Source organism: Littorina saxatilis, linkage group LG4, assembly GCF_037325665.1.
Source record: "Littorina saxatilis isolate snail1 linkage group LG4, US_GU_Lsax_2.0, whole genome shotgun sequence".
In the NCBI taxonomy this organism is placed as follows: Eukaryota; Metazoa; Mollusca; class Gastropoda; order Littorinimorpha; family Littorinidae; genus Littorina; species Littorina saxatilis.
In genome coordinates, this window is record NC_090248.1 from 14,182,461 (window position 1) to 14,199,836 (window position 17,376).

The 17,376-nt window shown below is 42.5% G+C and overlaps 1 protein-coding gene and 1 long non-coding RNA gene across 5 annotated transcripts in view; both read right to left on the minus strand.

Moving 5' to 3' along the window:
• Positions 1 to 17,376, minus strand: part of LOC138964044 (uncharacterized) — a 428,123-nt gene that overhangs the window by 96,940 nt on the left and 313,807 nt on the right. The gene's annotated exons all lie outside the window — the stretch shown is intronic.
• The window catches only part of LOC138964033 (SRSF protein kinase 1-like), a 57,330-nt gene that overhangs the window by 36,375 nt on the left and 3,579 nt on the right, over positions 1 to 17,376 (minus strand). The window contains exon 3 of one of the 4 annotated variants that reach the window (XM_070335908.1): positions 193 to 274. The exons of 2 other annotated variants lie outside the window; for them this stretch is intronic. In XM_070335908.1, the coding sequence (XP_070192009.1) occupies positions 193 to 274 (82 nt within the window). Of the gene's footprint in view, positions 1 to 192; positions 275 to 1,092; positions 1,310 to 17,376 lie in introns of those variants that run through there. One more of the 4 variants, XM_070335909.1, reaches the window with a different exon arrangement.

Consider the following 17,376-nt stretch of genomic DNA (forward strand, 5'->3'; position numbering starts at 1 on the left):
AAAGACGAAAGAATACAGTTTTCAAGGATAATTTTTCCATATTTAAAAAGCTGATAGATAGCAACAGCATTTTCTCAAACTCTCCCAGTTGCCTGATGAAACCATCTGTTCCTAAAAGAGTTCTGCAGCCCAAAAGTGATGGCATGATTATGCAGTGTTCCAACAGTAATATTAAGTGATGGGCTTGCTCACCAAAAGGAAAAAGGCCAATGCAGAATGCAGCCAAGTGAATAGAACCAGGGCAGTAAAAACCACCACCCCAGCCCCCAATCAGCTGGAATTACAACAAAGACTGACAGCTACAAGGCATGCCTTAAAGGTAAGGGGAGTAGGTTTAAAGGTAATCCTCTCTCTAACATGCTCCTGTAATAAGACACAATTCGGACAAAAAGCAACATCTCTTCTTTCTTTATTTGGTGTTTAACGTCGTTTTCAACCACGAAGGTTATATCGCGACGAGGAAAGGGGGGAGATGGGATAGAGCCACTTGTCAATTGTTTCTTGTTCACAAAAGCACTAATAACAAATTTGCTCCAGGGACTTGCAACCTAGTACAATGAGAGAGAGAGAGAGAGAGAGAGAGAGAGAGAGAGAGAGAGAGAGAGAGAGAATGAGAGAGAGAGAGAGAGAGAGAGAGAGAGAGAGAGAGAGAGAGAGAGAGAGAGAGAGAGAGAGAGAGAGAGAGAGAGAGAGAGAGAGAATGAACTTTATTACTCAAGGATGGATATTTTAGGCTCACGCCTAGTCTTAAAATCTGTCCCTGCTAAACTAAGACATAAAAATAAAGACAATAAAAGGACAATTGTCAATCGCAATCATACAGTATTACTAATTACAACATTACCTATACGAATACATAATAGAACATTGAAATGTACATGTATATATGTCAATATAATACAAAGGAAAAGAAAAGTCGACTCGCACACACACGCGCCGCATGCCTGCAATCACGTTCGCACTCAATACAGAGACAGAGAGAGAGAGAGAGAGAGAGAGAGAACGAGAGAGAGACAGAACGAGGTGACAATGACATAGCTAGGAGTTTAAATCAACACATCGATGATCTGACCGCAATCTACCCCCACTCACAAAAGAGACGGTGAAGACAGGGAGCCCGAATGCAGCGAAGGAAGCGAGCCCGACGGAAGAGACGGGAACGAGCCCGAGGGTAGAGAAGGAAGGGAGCCCGAGGGCTGGAGGATGGGTGACACTGAGGGCTGCTGACAATCACTGTCAGTGTGAACCATCTCCCTTCACAGTCGCACAGGAATCACACCCACATCCAAGATTAGCACAGCACAGCAAGAGGTTGAACAAGTAGAAATAGAAGAAGCGGCACACTTCTCAGAAGTTGCCAGCACGATTTAGCCTCACCGATGTCCCACCACTAGAACCCGAGGAAGTGGCACTTGCCAGTCTTCAACCGTTTCCGAGACTTTGGCATCGTGCCAGCGCGACCTCACTGCGGCCACTCCACAAAACGGACACTGTGTCATGCCAGTCTCTTGTCTCTACGAATTTCTCTTCGTCTCGCGTCAACACTGAGTGGAATTACCACGTTGAATTGGTCTCCACATCAATCAAAAGTCAATCAACTTCCGCTAGAATTACTCAGTGGTCGTTTTCTGTGTAGCTGCGCATCACGCCAGTCTGACCCCTTTGATTCGGTCAATACCAAAACACGACAAAGTATCACGTAACTTGTTGCGTTTACCACAACCTGATTTCTGCTTTTCTCGGTCCTCTGTTCTCTTCCAGTTAGTTCTGTTTCTGCCTCATTTTCTCAGTCAGTTCCCCTCCACCAACACATCACATTTACTCCGTCTTACTTTTCTTATGTAGCAACGTCGTAAATACGTACGCCGCCATGGCAAAAGAGTTTCTCCGGCGCTAGGGGGAAAGGCAGCACCGCCAGGCCGTGATTACCGTTGTGATATAGGGGGCTCCGCGCCACGGAATCAATAAGTTTTAGACCTTCCTCTTCTCTGCTGCCGCTACTCGCGGTGGCACACAGCAAAACTCGTCAACTTTCACACCCTCCAAAACTGCTGCATTCACACAAAATGGTTGCATAGTTTAAGACTGCATTCATACACCCCCACTAAAACCTTTTTTTTTTGGTGAAGAGTGTTGGTTGTTCGTTTCTTATTTTCAAAGACTGCATTCACACACACCCACGCACACAAGACCAAACACCACACAAAGCTGCATTAACAAAACAAAAACCCCTCATTTTTGTCCAAGAGTGACGGTGTAAAGGTTCACACTGTAAACGACTACATTCACACTACAATTGTTTTAGTTCCAGTGATGGCCGTAATAATGCGTTAGGTTTCAGAGTCTTTAAGCGATTTTTGTCAGACTCATATTGCACTGTTTAACGCTCTTGCTAAGTTTCACATTCTCTAAGACTGCATAAATATTACAAAAACTAATTTCAATGAACGAGTGATGGTTTCTACTTTTTACAAGTTTCAAAATTTCAAAGACTGCGCTCATAAAAACAGACTGTTGCCAAAGAGTTCATTGACGTTTTCCAGCAGCCACTGATTTTGTTCAGCGCTGCCAACAGAGGAACACGCAATCGATGTTGTTTTAGCCCAGGGCTATGAGCATTAGATTTTTTTAAATTTCTGTCATCGTTTTCCCCGCTTCTCCATCAAACCGAGGAAAGAAACTATCAAAGAAACTAGCTGGCACATGTCCAACCCCGGAAATGTCTGCATCGCACAACATAATTGTTTCATCAATGAAAATACTTTCTTGAAGTAAACACATTTTAGTTTTTTTGGAGCTCCTTGCACCTGAAGCAGCCTAGTTTGATGTGTAAACTCAGAAATATGTGCAGCTTTCATTAAATTTACAAATATTCTTTCAAATGTATTTTGTTTTTGTCTTCCAGATCCTTGACACACCTCTCCCCCCACCAGCTTTGTCAAACTACACGGTGTTCCATCCTATCAAGAGATGAACCACAGGAATTTGCTCCATCACTGTCTATGGGCGGGAGCTCAGAAACAAAGCCTAATCAGCTCGTGACATGCGCCCAGTCAATAACTGTCGCTGATTTCATTCACCACTCCCAGGAGACCCCAGGCCGGTCAAACACAATTTTGACCCCTGTCCAATAATGAATACTTAGTTGGGCACGAGGAGAAAGATCAGGCGTGGGTCTGTGAATGGAGGTCTACATGTTTTGTCTGCGTTACTAATCTTTTCGGGCAGACTGAGGGCAAATTCGTACATTTCTGCGGAGAAAAGTGATAGCGTGCTGCACGTCCATTCCCTCGAGCGCCCCCCGAAAGCCCCTGTACTTTTTTTTTTTGATCCGTCCACGCTCAGCCATAAAGCACATTGCGTGGTGCGTTTCAATTTTCTGAAAGCGACAGCACATGGGAACACAAGCCGGTGTTGACTGACTGCCCATTTCCTCCAACTGAATCTACACGCCACTGGCAAGAGACAGGTGGGGGCGGTGTCTTCCATTCACCTGGCAGCTATGGAAGCCACATTCCACATCACCTGCTCTATTTCTCGAGGTACCGCCTCTCGTTTTCTGGCGGACACAAACCTGGCTAAACATTCGACCATCAACGCAGTTACAAACATGAAAAATATTCCTTGAAATCGCCGCTACCTGTCAAAGATGTAAGTAGGTGTTATGGCGTCCAAATAACCTGCTCTAAATCTGGAACTAGTCGTTCGTTCTCTAGCACACACAGACCTGGCCAGAGAGTCTCATATCGACACAGTAATATTTCATAGAAATTAACGCGAACCGTCCAAGATGCAAGTTCCCAAAGGTATCCAAATCACCTGCTCCATTTCTGACGATATGGACTCTCGCTTTCCAGCTGGACATAAAATCGGTCCGAGTCGACCATCAACACAGTTGGAGTACCGTAAAAATAGCCTCCTCCTGTCACAGATAAAACATCCAGAAGGTATGGCATCTAAACCACCTGCTCTATTTCTGGATCTGTATCCTCTCGCTTTCGAGAGGGTAGACCGGGGCCCCACGACACAGTAACATTTCATAGAAATCACCGCTAGCTGTCAAAGATGAAAGTCGAAGGTAGGGCATCCAAATCACCTCCTCTATTTTTGGAGCTACGGCCTCTCGCGCTTTAGCATACACAAACTTGACCAAAGCGATCCGACCATCAACACAGTTGCGGCACACTAAAAATAGAAGCTACCTGTTAAAGAAGCAACTTCAAGGGTGCATGGTATCCAAATCACCTGCTGCATTTCTGGAGCTAAGCTCGTTCGTTTTCTAGTATACACACACTTGACCACGCAACTCGTACATCAACCACCAGACCTACTTTCCAGCGGACACAAACCTGGCCAGACCGTCGACCACCAAGACGTTGCATTCCCTTGAAACTAGCCACTGTCTGTCAAAGATTCCAGGAAGAGCTAACAAAGTGCGGTTAGCATAGGAAATCGCGCGCCAATAACCACCGCAAAGCACGACACGTCTGAGAAAATTAAACTGCCAACTCTTCCTGATCGCCTCTGCCGAGTAGTATGACCTTTAAAAGGCTCATATCCCAAACGGGCGGTTGAACAAGGCTGAACTTCGTAGGGGAACATTTTACGGAAAAGATCAGACACGTGCTAACTTTGCTTGGGGTCTTCTGACCTTTTTGAAGGGACAAAACCCTATACGCGAACTCTTCACCTTCATTCAGGGACAAGTACATATGTGTTCCTTCATGAATATACTTTGATTCGACAGTGGCTAGTCAGTTTTATGAAATACGCAATTGATATTTTTTCAGTAATGAACTGTGTGACCAACCCGCAACGGCTGCTACATTTTTTTTCTCCTGCTTACTTCTCTGAACTCCTCACCGTCTATTCTCCAGCAAGACAACTCCGTGCCTCTTCTGACTGTCGCATCCTTACCATTCCACACACCAAAACCAAAACATACGGACAACGCACTTTTACTTTCTGCGCACCCACACAATGGAATTCTCTCCCCTTTCACATCCGCCACTCTCAGTCACCCCAAGCATTCAAACGAGCACTTAAAACACACCTCTTCAAGAAATACAACCCCTGATTTTGTTTTTCTCAGTCCATCAGTAGGCTACATGTAGTGTATTTGTTGTTTTAGTGATAATGTACAGGGGTCGACACTAACTTATTTGGCCTGGGGCCACACTGGCCCCAGAGATGGAAATTGCTGGGGCGGAAAACAAAAATCTGGGGCCCACTCTTATTAAAAGAAATTAATAATAAAAAACACAAGAAAAGTGAAAAAGAGTGTACAGTACTGTACCCCATGATCGGCATCAACGTATCTAGTTGTTCTTTTACTTCATATTGATAAAAAAGGTATATAACATTACCTTCAGAATCCCCACTTTTTCCAAGTGGTTCTCCGCCATAAGATCTACACGGGCGGCAATGCATTGTCTGTTTTTCTTTCCACCATTTGACATTGAAATTACGACAGCGCTTCGCGCTTTTGGCTGCATCGGTCTCCTTTTTTCGTTTCTCTCCACCCTGTTCTTCATCTTCATTTCCATGTCTTTTTACACCAGGGATGTGTCGCCACATTTTGCGTTTGGCATTTGAAGGCGATACTTATCTCTCACGCTAAAGAGCACAATCTGGGAGTTATTTCCCTTGCGGCATTGTCCTTCGACGATTTCAATGTTTGTTTTTCTTGACTGTGGCATTAATCGTAACGCAAATTTCAGTGACGACTTTGACTGGCGATTTTTCGTGATTGGCTCTGGCATTAGAATTTTCGGTTTGTCATTGTTGGAATTTATCCTGGGGCGGAGTGGGCCCCAGGCTTCGGCAGTGTTTGGGGCGGAACACAAAACTCTGGGGCGTTCCGCCCCCCGCCCCCCCCAGTGTCGAACCCTGATGTATGAATAAATATCAAGGGCTGTTTTCAGAATTGTTGATAACATGTTCTGTTTGATTAAGGGTATTCAGCTGGTATTTCCTTGTTTTCACTACCTATTTTATTCATGTTTTTATTACTTACTTAGTGGAAGAATTTTTTGTAATGTATGTTTGATGGTGTATGCTTTTGATTAAGCGTTGTTGACTATGTAAATGCTTGTATAACTGTGTTTTAATTTTAAATGTGTCAAGCGCAAAGAGCATAATTGTAAAGTTATGATGTTGCGCTATATAAATGCTCATTTATTATTATTATTATTACATATATGATCTTGAGAAACTAATGAGACAAACGTGTAAGAAGCGTTTTGCAACAAAACTACCCGAGACAAAAGCACAGCGATCGCGCGGAGTTTTTGTACTTTCTTTCTTTCTTTCTTTATTTGGTGTTTAACGTCGTTTTCAACCACGAAGGTTATATCGCGACGGGGAAAGGGGGGGAGATGGGATAGAGTTTTTGTACATCGGTCGGAATTCTGCATAGAACAAGAAGAGCAAACGCTCGATCGAGTCACTTTCGCAGTTCTGAATATTATATGAGGCATCAGATGGACAGGAAGAAATTGCTATTCACAACACAATGAGTCACGTTCACATAAAATTTGAGCCCGGTCACTTTTATAGTTTCCGAGAAAAGCCCAACGTTAAGTTGTGTGTTGCCGAACAGAAAAGGCTAGTTATCTCCCTTGTTTTTCTGATAACGTTCGTAAAAGGCTACAGATGTAAATACTTTGATGTAAAGAATAATCCTACAAAGTTTCAATCACATCCGATGAACTTTGTCAAAGATATAAAATGTCTAATTTTTCCTTTGACGCTGACCTGTGACCTTGAAAAAGGTCAAAGGTCAACGAAACCATCGTTAAAGTGTAGAGGTCATTGGAGGTCACGACTAAACAAAATATGAGCCCGATCGCTTTGATAGTTTCCGAGAAAAGTCCATATAAAATGTCTAATTTTTCCTTTGACGCTGACCTGTGACCTTGAAAAAGGTCAAAGGTCAACGAAACCATCGTTAAAGTGTAGAGGTCATTGGAGGTCACGACTAAACAAAATATGAGCCCGATCGCTTTGATAGTTTCCGAGAAAAGTCCAACGTTAAGGTGGTGTCTACGGACGGCCGGCCGGACGGCCGGCCGGACAGACTAACACTGACCGATTACATAGAGTCACTTTTTCTCAAGTGACTCAAAAACCGGAAATTCCTTCAAATAATTATAAACATCGAACAGATTCCCTGCCATGTACCACAGCCAGACCAGAACTGACACATGAATGTCAAATTAAAACTTTTCCAGTTTTCCAAAAAGCATTCGCTGGCCCAATTATGTAGAGGTTACATGCCGAGTCTCAGTGATTATTAAAAATAATGGTCGAAGTTAGCGGATCATGAAAAATGCGAGCTTCAGCGAGCTTTTTCATGACCGCGAACTGAGACCATTATTTTTAATAATCACTGAGACGAGGTGTGTAACCTCTTTATTCCCCCTTTCTTCAGTTATTCAAAGAAAACAGGAGTTTTTGTGCGAAAGTTTGATCGAATCCGAATCACTCAACCAGTCAACCTGCGCAGGCGATCGATTAATGCGCGGTTGTATAGTTCCGTGCAAATCATTCCATTCTGTTAACACTTCTTGTCAGTTTCCCTGTTTTAGACTAAAATCAAGTACACAGATAAGCTGTTATTCTGCTGTGGCGGTAAAGGCAGATATTGTGTGTTCTGTTTATGATTTAGTATCGCTAAAGATAATGTTCTTTCGTCAAATGGGACTAGCAGACGAACTTTTGCACGCGTGTTCCAACGTTAATTACTGTATGAAGTTCAGTTTTTTTGGGAAAATAGTGTATGAAACCGCTTTATGTTGTTTAAATTGATGAGATGTGTGCATTTGGTTGCGTGTGATCTGTTTATAAAATGAAATATTGTTGAAAACTGACCGTCGGATTGCAGTCAGTGTTGTCGAAGAAACTGCGTTAAAAGAAGGGGAACTACTCTTGTCGGCAAGAGTATGAGTTACTTGCCTTGGGAATTTGCTTGTGATGAACGGTGTGTGCACAGCAGATCTATATTCAGAAAACAACCGAACTCATGGATTTTATATGGAGATTCATGTGTTCAGGCCTGTAGTTGTTAATTTAAATGCGGTATGTTTGTATTGTTTGCTCCAGAGATGTATATTTCGTACGTATAGAGCGTTTTGAACTTTTCAGTCGCAAAAGTAGTACCAAAACAGAACAGCTTCTCAACCCATTGCACTATCGAGGATTCAGGCTGTTGCTGGCTCGTTATTTGTTTGGTTGCTGGGTCATTATCGAAAAATAACTAGCTCTACAAGTTTACAGAGGTAAAGAAGCAGAGGGGGGAATAAATAAATAAACACTACCTCCTTGGCAGACAGGAAGTTTTAAGAGGGAAATAATGTACATGCGGCTGTTCAATCAATCAAAGGAAATCTTTAAAAACATGATGAAGATTCATTATCAATATCATCTCATAAAATGCTGTTAATCATTCATGAAAGCCTTGTAAAGAGCAATTCTCACGCACTCCCTTCAAGTACTCAGTGCTAAGTCGCTTCATTAACGTTACTGGAATAAGCACAGGAGAAGGCTTGTGATGCAAGCGCTCTTCAAAGATGTAAGAGGGAAACAACAAGAGGTGAAAAAGAAGGAAGCACACCTGTTTCACTATTTGTTCAAGGTTCTACCCCCCCCCCCCCCCCCCGCACATTTTCACCTCCCTCTCTAACCTCTAACAGGTGTTGGTAGTGAAAAATAAACAAGCAGTTACTGCAGCAGTAGTGACGATTACCTAATCCACTGCGCTTCAACCTCGCGCGAACACACACTCTCTCTCTCTCTCTCTCTCTCTCTCTCTCTCACTCTCACACACACACACACACACTTTTGGAAACGAGCTCAACCTTTCAGTTTCAGAAGTTTACCCCAGCTAAAGGCCGCGCAGAAAGTCGGCACAAACACTGAGTATACACCAATGTCGGCGCCTTTACAAGAGAGAACCTCAGCCAAACGAAGCAGAAATCTCAGTCAACACGATCAAGCAAGCAAAGCACACACACACGCGCCCCTCTCTTCAATGCAGCGTCTCTCTCATCTCTCTAAAGACAATGGTAGGGCATTGTCAGTGTCACTTCAAGAGGCACGACCTTGACGACAAAGATGACAGAAGAGACCAACGAAGCAGTTACGAACAGATTTCAATCCAACAGAATACGAAACTCTGGGTTTCAAGCTCTTTCCTATCTACACAAATATGAAGCTCTGGGTTTCAAGCTCCTTGCATTCTGTACACGTACGATACTTGGGGCTTCAAAGCTCCTCGAAACTTCGAGTTTTAAACTCGGTGCATTCTATAAACACACGTAACTTGAGGTTTCACCAAGCTCCTTGCATTCTGGACACGACAGACTGACTCTAACGAAGGGAGAAAAGGTCTGAGAAGGATGCGACGACGTCGGAATCAGTGAATGAGAGAGAAAGCAGAGAGAGAAGGCGAGAGATCGATGAGGCACAATGCAGCAGATCCCCAAAGCCCAGCGCCACCGACACACGGCGAGGCAAAAACGCCAGACGTGATACGTGTGAACATCTACCACCACCTAGACTCTGCCCCCTGTAAGTTGTGCCACACGGGTGCTGGTGGTGATGATGGTGGTATCAGTAGGGTGCCATCACGAGAGGGAGGGATAGGGTGGGGGGAGTAGATATGGGGGTGTAAATGTATCCACTGTAGGTGGAAGGTGAATGTAGATGTAGGTATTGGACAGAGAGATGCTAGCAGGGCAATTGGGCGAGGCATAAGTGTAGACAATGAAAGTGGACGCACGGTTGGGGCAAACAAATTCAATGAGACCTCCAGTCTATCTGAAAACTACATTTTTCTCAAGATTCATTTGTATAAACTGTGTAAATTTACCTCTATATCATTTCTAAATGTCCCCTCTTTTGAGACCCCGTTACGTAGGATCTCTGGAGACAGTACAACGGATGGACCACTGCATTAAACCGCTCAAATTGCGCATTGTTAAACGACTTAAACTGGACGAAACGTGTCAGCATCATATTACCGTTCTCATTTCCTTCTCAAATGGACAGGAACGCCGACTCGTTGAAAATCGCCTGATGACCTTTTCTTGGCATACAAATCAAAGCTGTTATGTAAATGACTGACAGTAATAGTCACTTAGCGGAAAGGTCACATATGATCGATCTCTTCCGCTGATGTAATGGACGTCTCAGTTGCAATTTCAACTCCTCTAGTGAAGCAGATTGCAGGAGAATATGTTGGAAGGGCTTACGATGACGACGGGGAAACAGGGTGTGAGGGTGTGTGTGTACGGGGAGGGGGGGAGGGGTTGAGAGTACGAGACGGAGGGGTACACATAGATCTATAGAAAATGCTAGACGGAGAGGGACAGTAAAGCCGCCATTCAAGGCAGAAGTATCTGAGAGGGGACAGAAGAAATCAATGGCATGGAATACCGGAGGGGAGACTGAAAGAGCCCTCTCGCTCCAAGAACCCCCCGTGCGTCGTTCGCGTTATAACCTGTCCCTCCTTCCACTGACTTGGCCATTGGGCTAGTGGGTCATGGCGTCTCTATAATAGCTGACACATCTCCAGCTCCCCCGTCGCACCAATCAATGTCTGTCCATCAGACTAGTTGGAGACTCACTACCCATACTGCGCAGCAACCATACTCAATGTAATGATGATGTCGCTGAGGGATAGCGTGCAGGAAACAGATGGGCACGCGTCAAAGAGTTTATGGAGCAAGGTCATTTAAAATCGATGACATTCCACGAGTGTTCATACCCGCTGCATCACAGCACCCTGCTTCGCGGTATTTAACGCCACCCCCCCCCCCCCCCTCTTTTTGTTGTTGTTGTTTTGTTGAACTTCCATCACGCAAACCATCCAACCAACGCTGTCTGAAACTCCACGCAACTGACGAAAATACCAACGTCTGTTAAAGCTGTAAGCCAGTGTAATCTGTCTTTTGTAACTCAGAAGGCTGAAGAAACAGGGAACGGTTCCTTACCCCCACCCCAAACACACGTATTGCTATCTCTCCACACAGCGACCTTGTTAGCACGGTAGTCATTATGTCACTTGGACAGTCCAACCAAACAAACACTACCCCTCAGACTCAACTGTGAATCGTGAGCGGCCTGATAGCTAACTAGTTTTTCGGTAAATTGCTATTCAGAAACCCAACCCCTCTCCCGCTTTGTGGCAATGTATAGGGGGAGGAAACCGATGAGAGAAAAAGGGAATGCAAAAAGGTTACTGCCTAGTTGAGTTGCCAGAATGAGTGCATCTCGGATTTACATGGATTGGTATCTAATAAGTCTAATTCATCAGGTTTATCAGAATAAGTAAAACATGTATTACACACACAGCAATCATACTACGATGTAAATCAGCAAAACAAAAGTAGTCCCAGCCCGAGAGATTTTTGTTGATAATTTTTTTTAACTTTAATGCCAGCGTGAAAGCTCTGTCTGCCCATGCAAATCAAACAGACCTGGGAATCCCTGTTTTGCACTTGTAGTATTCTCAAACAGACTTGGTGTATTTTCAAAATAATGAGCGCGTGACTCCACACAGCATTTAACATCTATGATTCAAACATGCTTCCCATGCGTCCCTCGCACAGTTAATTAAGTTTACCGAAACATTTAAAACAAATGCTTCTTTCAATGTTTATACTGACAAAAACTGTGATCATGTGTCAAAATACTGGATCGGCTTCGAGGTGCGTTTGTGAAGAAAAGTCGTCTGGGAATTTTTCTCGTCGTATTTATCATCCACTGACCGTACTGATCATATGCGTACAAAATACGGCGAAATCGTATGGGTTCCCAGGTCTGCTCAAAATATGACAATAATAGCCGCTCAGAAGCAGAGCAACTGAAACACACTCTCAGACGGAAAAAAAGAAGAGAGAAACAATCCTGAAACCTCTCCCTCACTCACACCTTTAATCCTTCAGCAGACATTCTAAATCCAGGAAAATGGACAGTATTTTTTTAATCTGAAGTATAGAAATCCTGAGAAAAGCCTGGGAGGAGAGTGAGAGAGACATGCTCAAAAATGCTACCTATTCATCGGAAAATGTGAGCGGGTTCTGTTACAGACCTGGAAATGAGGTTTGCTGGAACCAATCAATATTCCCATCCCCACACCTCGTAGCTTTCCTAAAGCCCACACAAGGGTGAGAAGAAAAAAAGATGTAACACAGCAGACACAACTCCCACTCTGTTCACAAGATTATATTAGTTTTTCCTTTTCAAGAGAAAACAAAAACCTAGCTGACCGATGTGCTACCCTGACAGTCAAATGAGATCTAAACCAAGGTTCTCCTGGCTGCTCTTTTCTGCTATACAGTGACAATATGTATGTACAGTAGAATCCGCTTAATAAACACACGGTTAATAAGGACAGCCGCTTTTAAAATACACTTTAGTCCGGTCCGGATTTATCACTATATGGCCCATGTAATAATCCTTCGGTTAATAAATACAAAAATCCGGTTAATAAAAACAGTTTGTTGGCGAAATTGGGTATTTTTTTCCGTGCTGGGACGCTCACTTAACACAAATTTGACAATGTATTGTCAAACACGGAGCGATATCTACTCACCCCACAGACGATGCAAGCATTTGCTGAAGCTTAGTGAGCTAAGTTCAGCGAAAATTGTGATTTAGGGGGGAAACGAGATCACGAGAATTATATCACGTTTGCATTCTCTCATTGCATTCTCTCCTACACACGTATAAAGCTCGCAGTTTTGAACATGGCGTCCAAGGACACAAATAGAAAAAGAACAAAAATGACGGTGCAAGACAAGGTTAAACTTCTTGATCGCTTCCATAGTCCGACAGCAAAGAGTGTTCGGGAAGCTGCAACTTTTTTGGACGTCTCGCATTCGTTTCTGTACCAATCGATAAAAAATGAAAATGAAATTCGGGCTTCGGTTGCAGAAGGGTCAACGCCAAAGCAACGAATAAGACAAAAGAAGTGGGAAAGACAAAGAGACTGAAGATGGTTTGCGAAAGTTTGTTGTCCACTTGCAATCACGCAACCCAACCGTCAGCGGTCCCATCTTGTGTCAAAAAGCTGAAGCCATTGCCACAGAGCTGGGACATACAGACTTCAAAGCAACGGAAGGCTGGTTCAGTCGCTGGAAGAATCGAAATGGTCTGACGTATCAGAAGCAGGTGGGGGAAGCTAGCAGCGCCGACACAATTGCTGCTGCAAAATGGAAAGACGAAGAGATGGAAGATATCCTTTCACAGGAGAGGAAAATATTTTTTTTTCTGTTTCATTAAAAAAAAAATATTCGGTTAATAAAAACTTCGGTTAATAAATACAAATTTGCCCAGTCCCGATGTGTTTTTATTAAGCGGAGTCTACTGTATTGGTATATTTGTCACACAATAGACGCTGTGTCTTCCCATCTTCGAACAAGGAAATCTCCGGTGGGAAGTCAGCAGATATTTGTAAAAAAAAACCACCACAATGTACTTCCTACCCCATATATCCTTAAGAGAGACAATGGAAGTGAAACCCAAAGTCAATAACTAAACTAGTAAAAGGCAGGGAGACTTCCCTAACCCAAGGCCATGCATACACAGTCAGTAAACCCCCTAGTATCATGTCCATGCACTTTTGTCTCAGCTGCCAGCTATCTTGACTCTAACTTCATCACATCTTCATCCTAAAAGTTTATGTCTTTTAGTTTCAGCCTGCATGAAGAAACATGCTGGGGGTGAAATCAAACCGACTCTGAACTTCTAAAACCAAATGAAGAAGCAACAGTGTGGCTGAAAATTCTCAAACTCAAAGTGAAACAACTTAGGCTGGCAATAGTAGTTTGAAACTTCCTCCATGCCCGGCATTACAAAAACTGAGCCATGTACCAAAGTGCTGGTGCTCATAGTTCCAGCCAAACAGAATTTGAAATGAGAAAAGAAATGAGACCTGCTCACTAGAGTTTCACTTATGCCTTAGTATACTGTATTAGTGTACAGCATCTAAGTTCGGAAACCCCTTCAATGACTGACATGTACAGTTTTTATTGCACATTTACAGCAATTAAAACAAAAAAATTATTTTACCATTACTACTCAAACTTCCCCTTCTGTGTGAAATATCAATGGCCATTCATGTAAAACCTTTGTACATGTTCCATAAATGGTAAAGCCTGCAGTCATGTGACAATTTCAACATCATGGCTCATGCTTTACATTTTTGTACAAGACTCAACCCCTACTCAGTTTCTAGTGTTTGGACTCATACAAAGCCTTATTTTGACAACAATGAAAAAACTTAGGCAACAGATGTTTTGTGAAATTAGTGAACTGGACGAATCAATAGCTTTGAAGATCCACAATCCTCTGGTGGGCTAGCTATAAAATTCTCCCCTCCAAGAACATTCTTTTGGACAAAGACATAACCCTATCATGAACCTATTACCTAGACAAAAGGAGAACAGCAACAACCTGCCCATGCAAACAGTTAATAAGAAAAGCATTTGCACACACAAACTTTCATCATGACTTACGTTTGAATCTGCCAGGGCAATCTTGGTTTATCTCTTATCACACTTTACAGAGAAAATCCTGATTATTCAGCTGAGCCACAAAGAGACAGTTAAACCAGTTTGATCTAGTTTAAATTCTTTTTTTAAACCTCAGAGAATTCGGCAACTGTGTAAAGCCTCCAGCCCCTCATATGCCTCAAGTAGACCTGACACTGAACTTTGCAAGAGATCAACTCATGCATGCTGAGCACTTAAACACTGTGGGTGTCATAAAAACCTATAACAAGAAGCACACAGTTTTCTCATTCTAGCGTCCAAAATCCAAATTCTTCCCACAGCTTCGGCAAGTCAAAAACAAGGGATATAACAGCAAAACATAGCTTCATGCTATCAGTGTCATTCATTCCCTCTACACACTAAAAGAAGGCACCAGAAGCATGAGCCAAATCGTCCGCCCAATTCTGCTGGGCCAGTAGTAACTGCCTGGCAGCTCGCCCGCTTTGACAGTAAAAAGCATGGTCATTTGCATAACTTGGTTGTACTATTGAGTTTCAAACTCATTACATTTATAAACACTGCAGATGAAGCCTTGAAGGAAGTTACGTCGTCTACAAAAGCGCGTCCACTTATGAAACAAGAACGAGGCTCTAATCTTAGACACGTTTACAACGTTTTACTCGTGCTGAAACCAGACTGAGTGTTTCTACTTTTGCTACCGATTCCAAATCCAGACCATAGAATAACTCAAAGACTGACGCGAAAAAGAAAGAAGAAAATGAACAGTTTAAAAAAGAGATCCATTATTCATAGAACGCTGGTCACTGAATGTGAATACTGTAGCGGGAAGGAGACTAATGGCAGATGGTAATGGCAGACAAGACATGAGTTGGGAAAGCCTGTTTGTGCAACATGGTTGTCTTTTGTATCACTGCTAGATTGTGTATATATCTGACAGTCATATTAAGTGTGTGGTACTGGAAGGCTCATGTACCAGGGCTAGTAACATTTGTGCCAGGCTAGTAAATTTCTAGAAGTTACTCGCCAGGGTGGCGAGTTAATTTTTTGAGATTATGCCTGTCCCATACCAGCAATAACAAACAAAAACGCAAAAAAAGCAATTGAGTGAGATTTCTTTCCACTGTCTGGAACCAACAAAATTCAGTCTCAACAGCCTGATCATTTGATACAAGCTTCCTCATTGCGTCAATAAAAAAATTAAACAAGAGGCGAAGCCTTCAAGGCTCACGTAAGAAATCGACAAACAGTAACACAAACTCAATCACTTCGTCACACATACACACACACATACACACACACACACAGTAAGCATAGGTGACACTGTGCAAGAAAGCGAGACACTAAATCTAGATCTGAATGACCGATTTCGAAGAAAAAACTAGTCTCGGCCCGCTCAAAATAATTCCTTCGCGTGACGTCTAACCCTCTTACGTCATAATGTGACGTCTTCGAATGTTGTGACGTCTTCAAATGTTAAAGTTTCTACCACAGACATACATACGCACGCACGCACAGACAGACAAAAGTTAGCATCGCATAGGCTACACTTACGTGAGCCAAAAATCAATGAAAAATTTGAAACCCCTTCTGCTAACTGTTTTGGAGAGAGAGAGAACTATTTATCAACAAACTGAAACATGTACAGTGGAACCCCCCCACTTTTTTTGGCGCCTTGAGTCGCCTTGTGGTGAGATATGGAGGTCTTAAAAAGGGGGGGGGGGAAGGAGGATCCACTGTACTGTGGTAGCTAGATCACAAAGTCAGTCAGTCTAATTGGCAAAGTGGTTTTTCCCCCATCTAGTTTCTATATCACATAGACTGGAACTATAAATGGTAACTTTGATAGGCATACACATTTACATCAGACAAATTAGCACGACTAAACTATTCACAACTGAGACACCTATACATTTTTCTTCTTCTGAATTTGCTGTCTATTTCATGTTGTTACATAAATTTAGTCAAGTTTTGACTAAATGTTTTAACATAGAGGGGGAAACGAGACGAGGGTCGTGGTGTATGTGTGTGTGTGTGTGTCTGTCTGTGTGTGTGTGTAGAGCGATTCAGACTAAACTAACTGGGCCGATCTTTATGAAATTTGACATGAGAGTTCCTGGGTATGATATCCCCGGACATTTTTTTCATTTTTTCGATAAATACCTTTGATGACGTCATATCCGGCTTTTTAAAAAAAGTTGAGGCGGCACTGTCACACCCTCATTTTTCCATTAAATTGATTGAAATTTTGGCAAAGCAATCTTCGACGAAGGCCGGGGTTTGGTATTGCATTTCAGCTTGGTGGCTTAAAAACTAATGAGTGAGTTTGGTCATTAAAAATCGGAAACTTGTAATTAAAATTATTTTTTTATTAAACGATCCAAAAACAATTTATTCTTCGTCATTTTCTGATTCCAAAAACATATACATAATTATGTTATATTTGGATTAAAAACAATCTCTGAAAATTAAAAATATAAAAATTATGATTAAAATTAAATTTCCGAAATCGTTTTAAAAACTATTTCATCTTATTCCTTGTCAGTTCCTGATTCCAAAAACATATACCTAGATATGATATGTTTGGATTAAAAACACGCTCAGAAAGTTGAAACGAAGAGAGGTACAGTAAAGCGTGCTATGAAGCACAGCGCAATCTCTACCGCGCCAAACAGGCTCGTCACTTTCACTGCCTTTTGCACTAGCGGCGGACTACGTTCAGTTTCATTCTGTGAGTTCCACAGCTTGACTAAATGTAGTAATTTCGCCTTACGCGACTTGTTTTATTTTTTAATAACTTTATTTCTTATTTCTTTAAACTAAATAAGTAAATTGCTTCCCAAATCTTTGAACTGGTTGG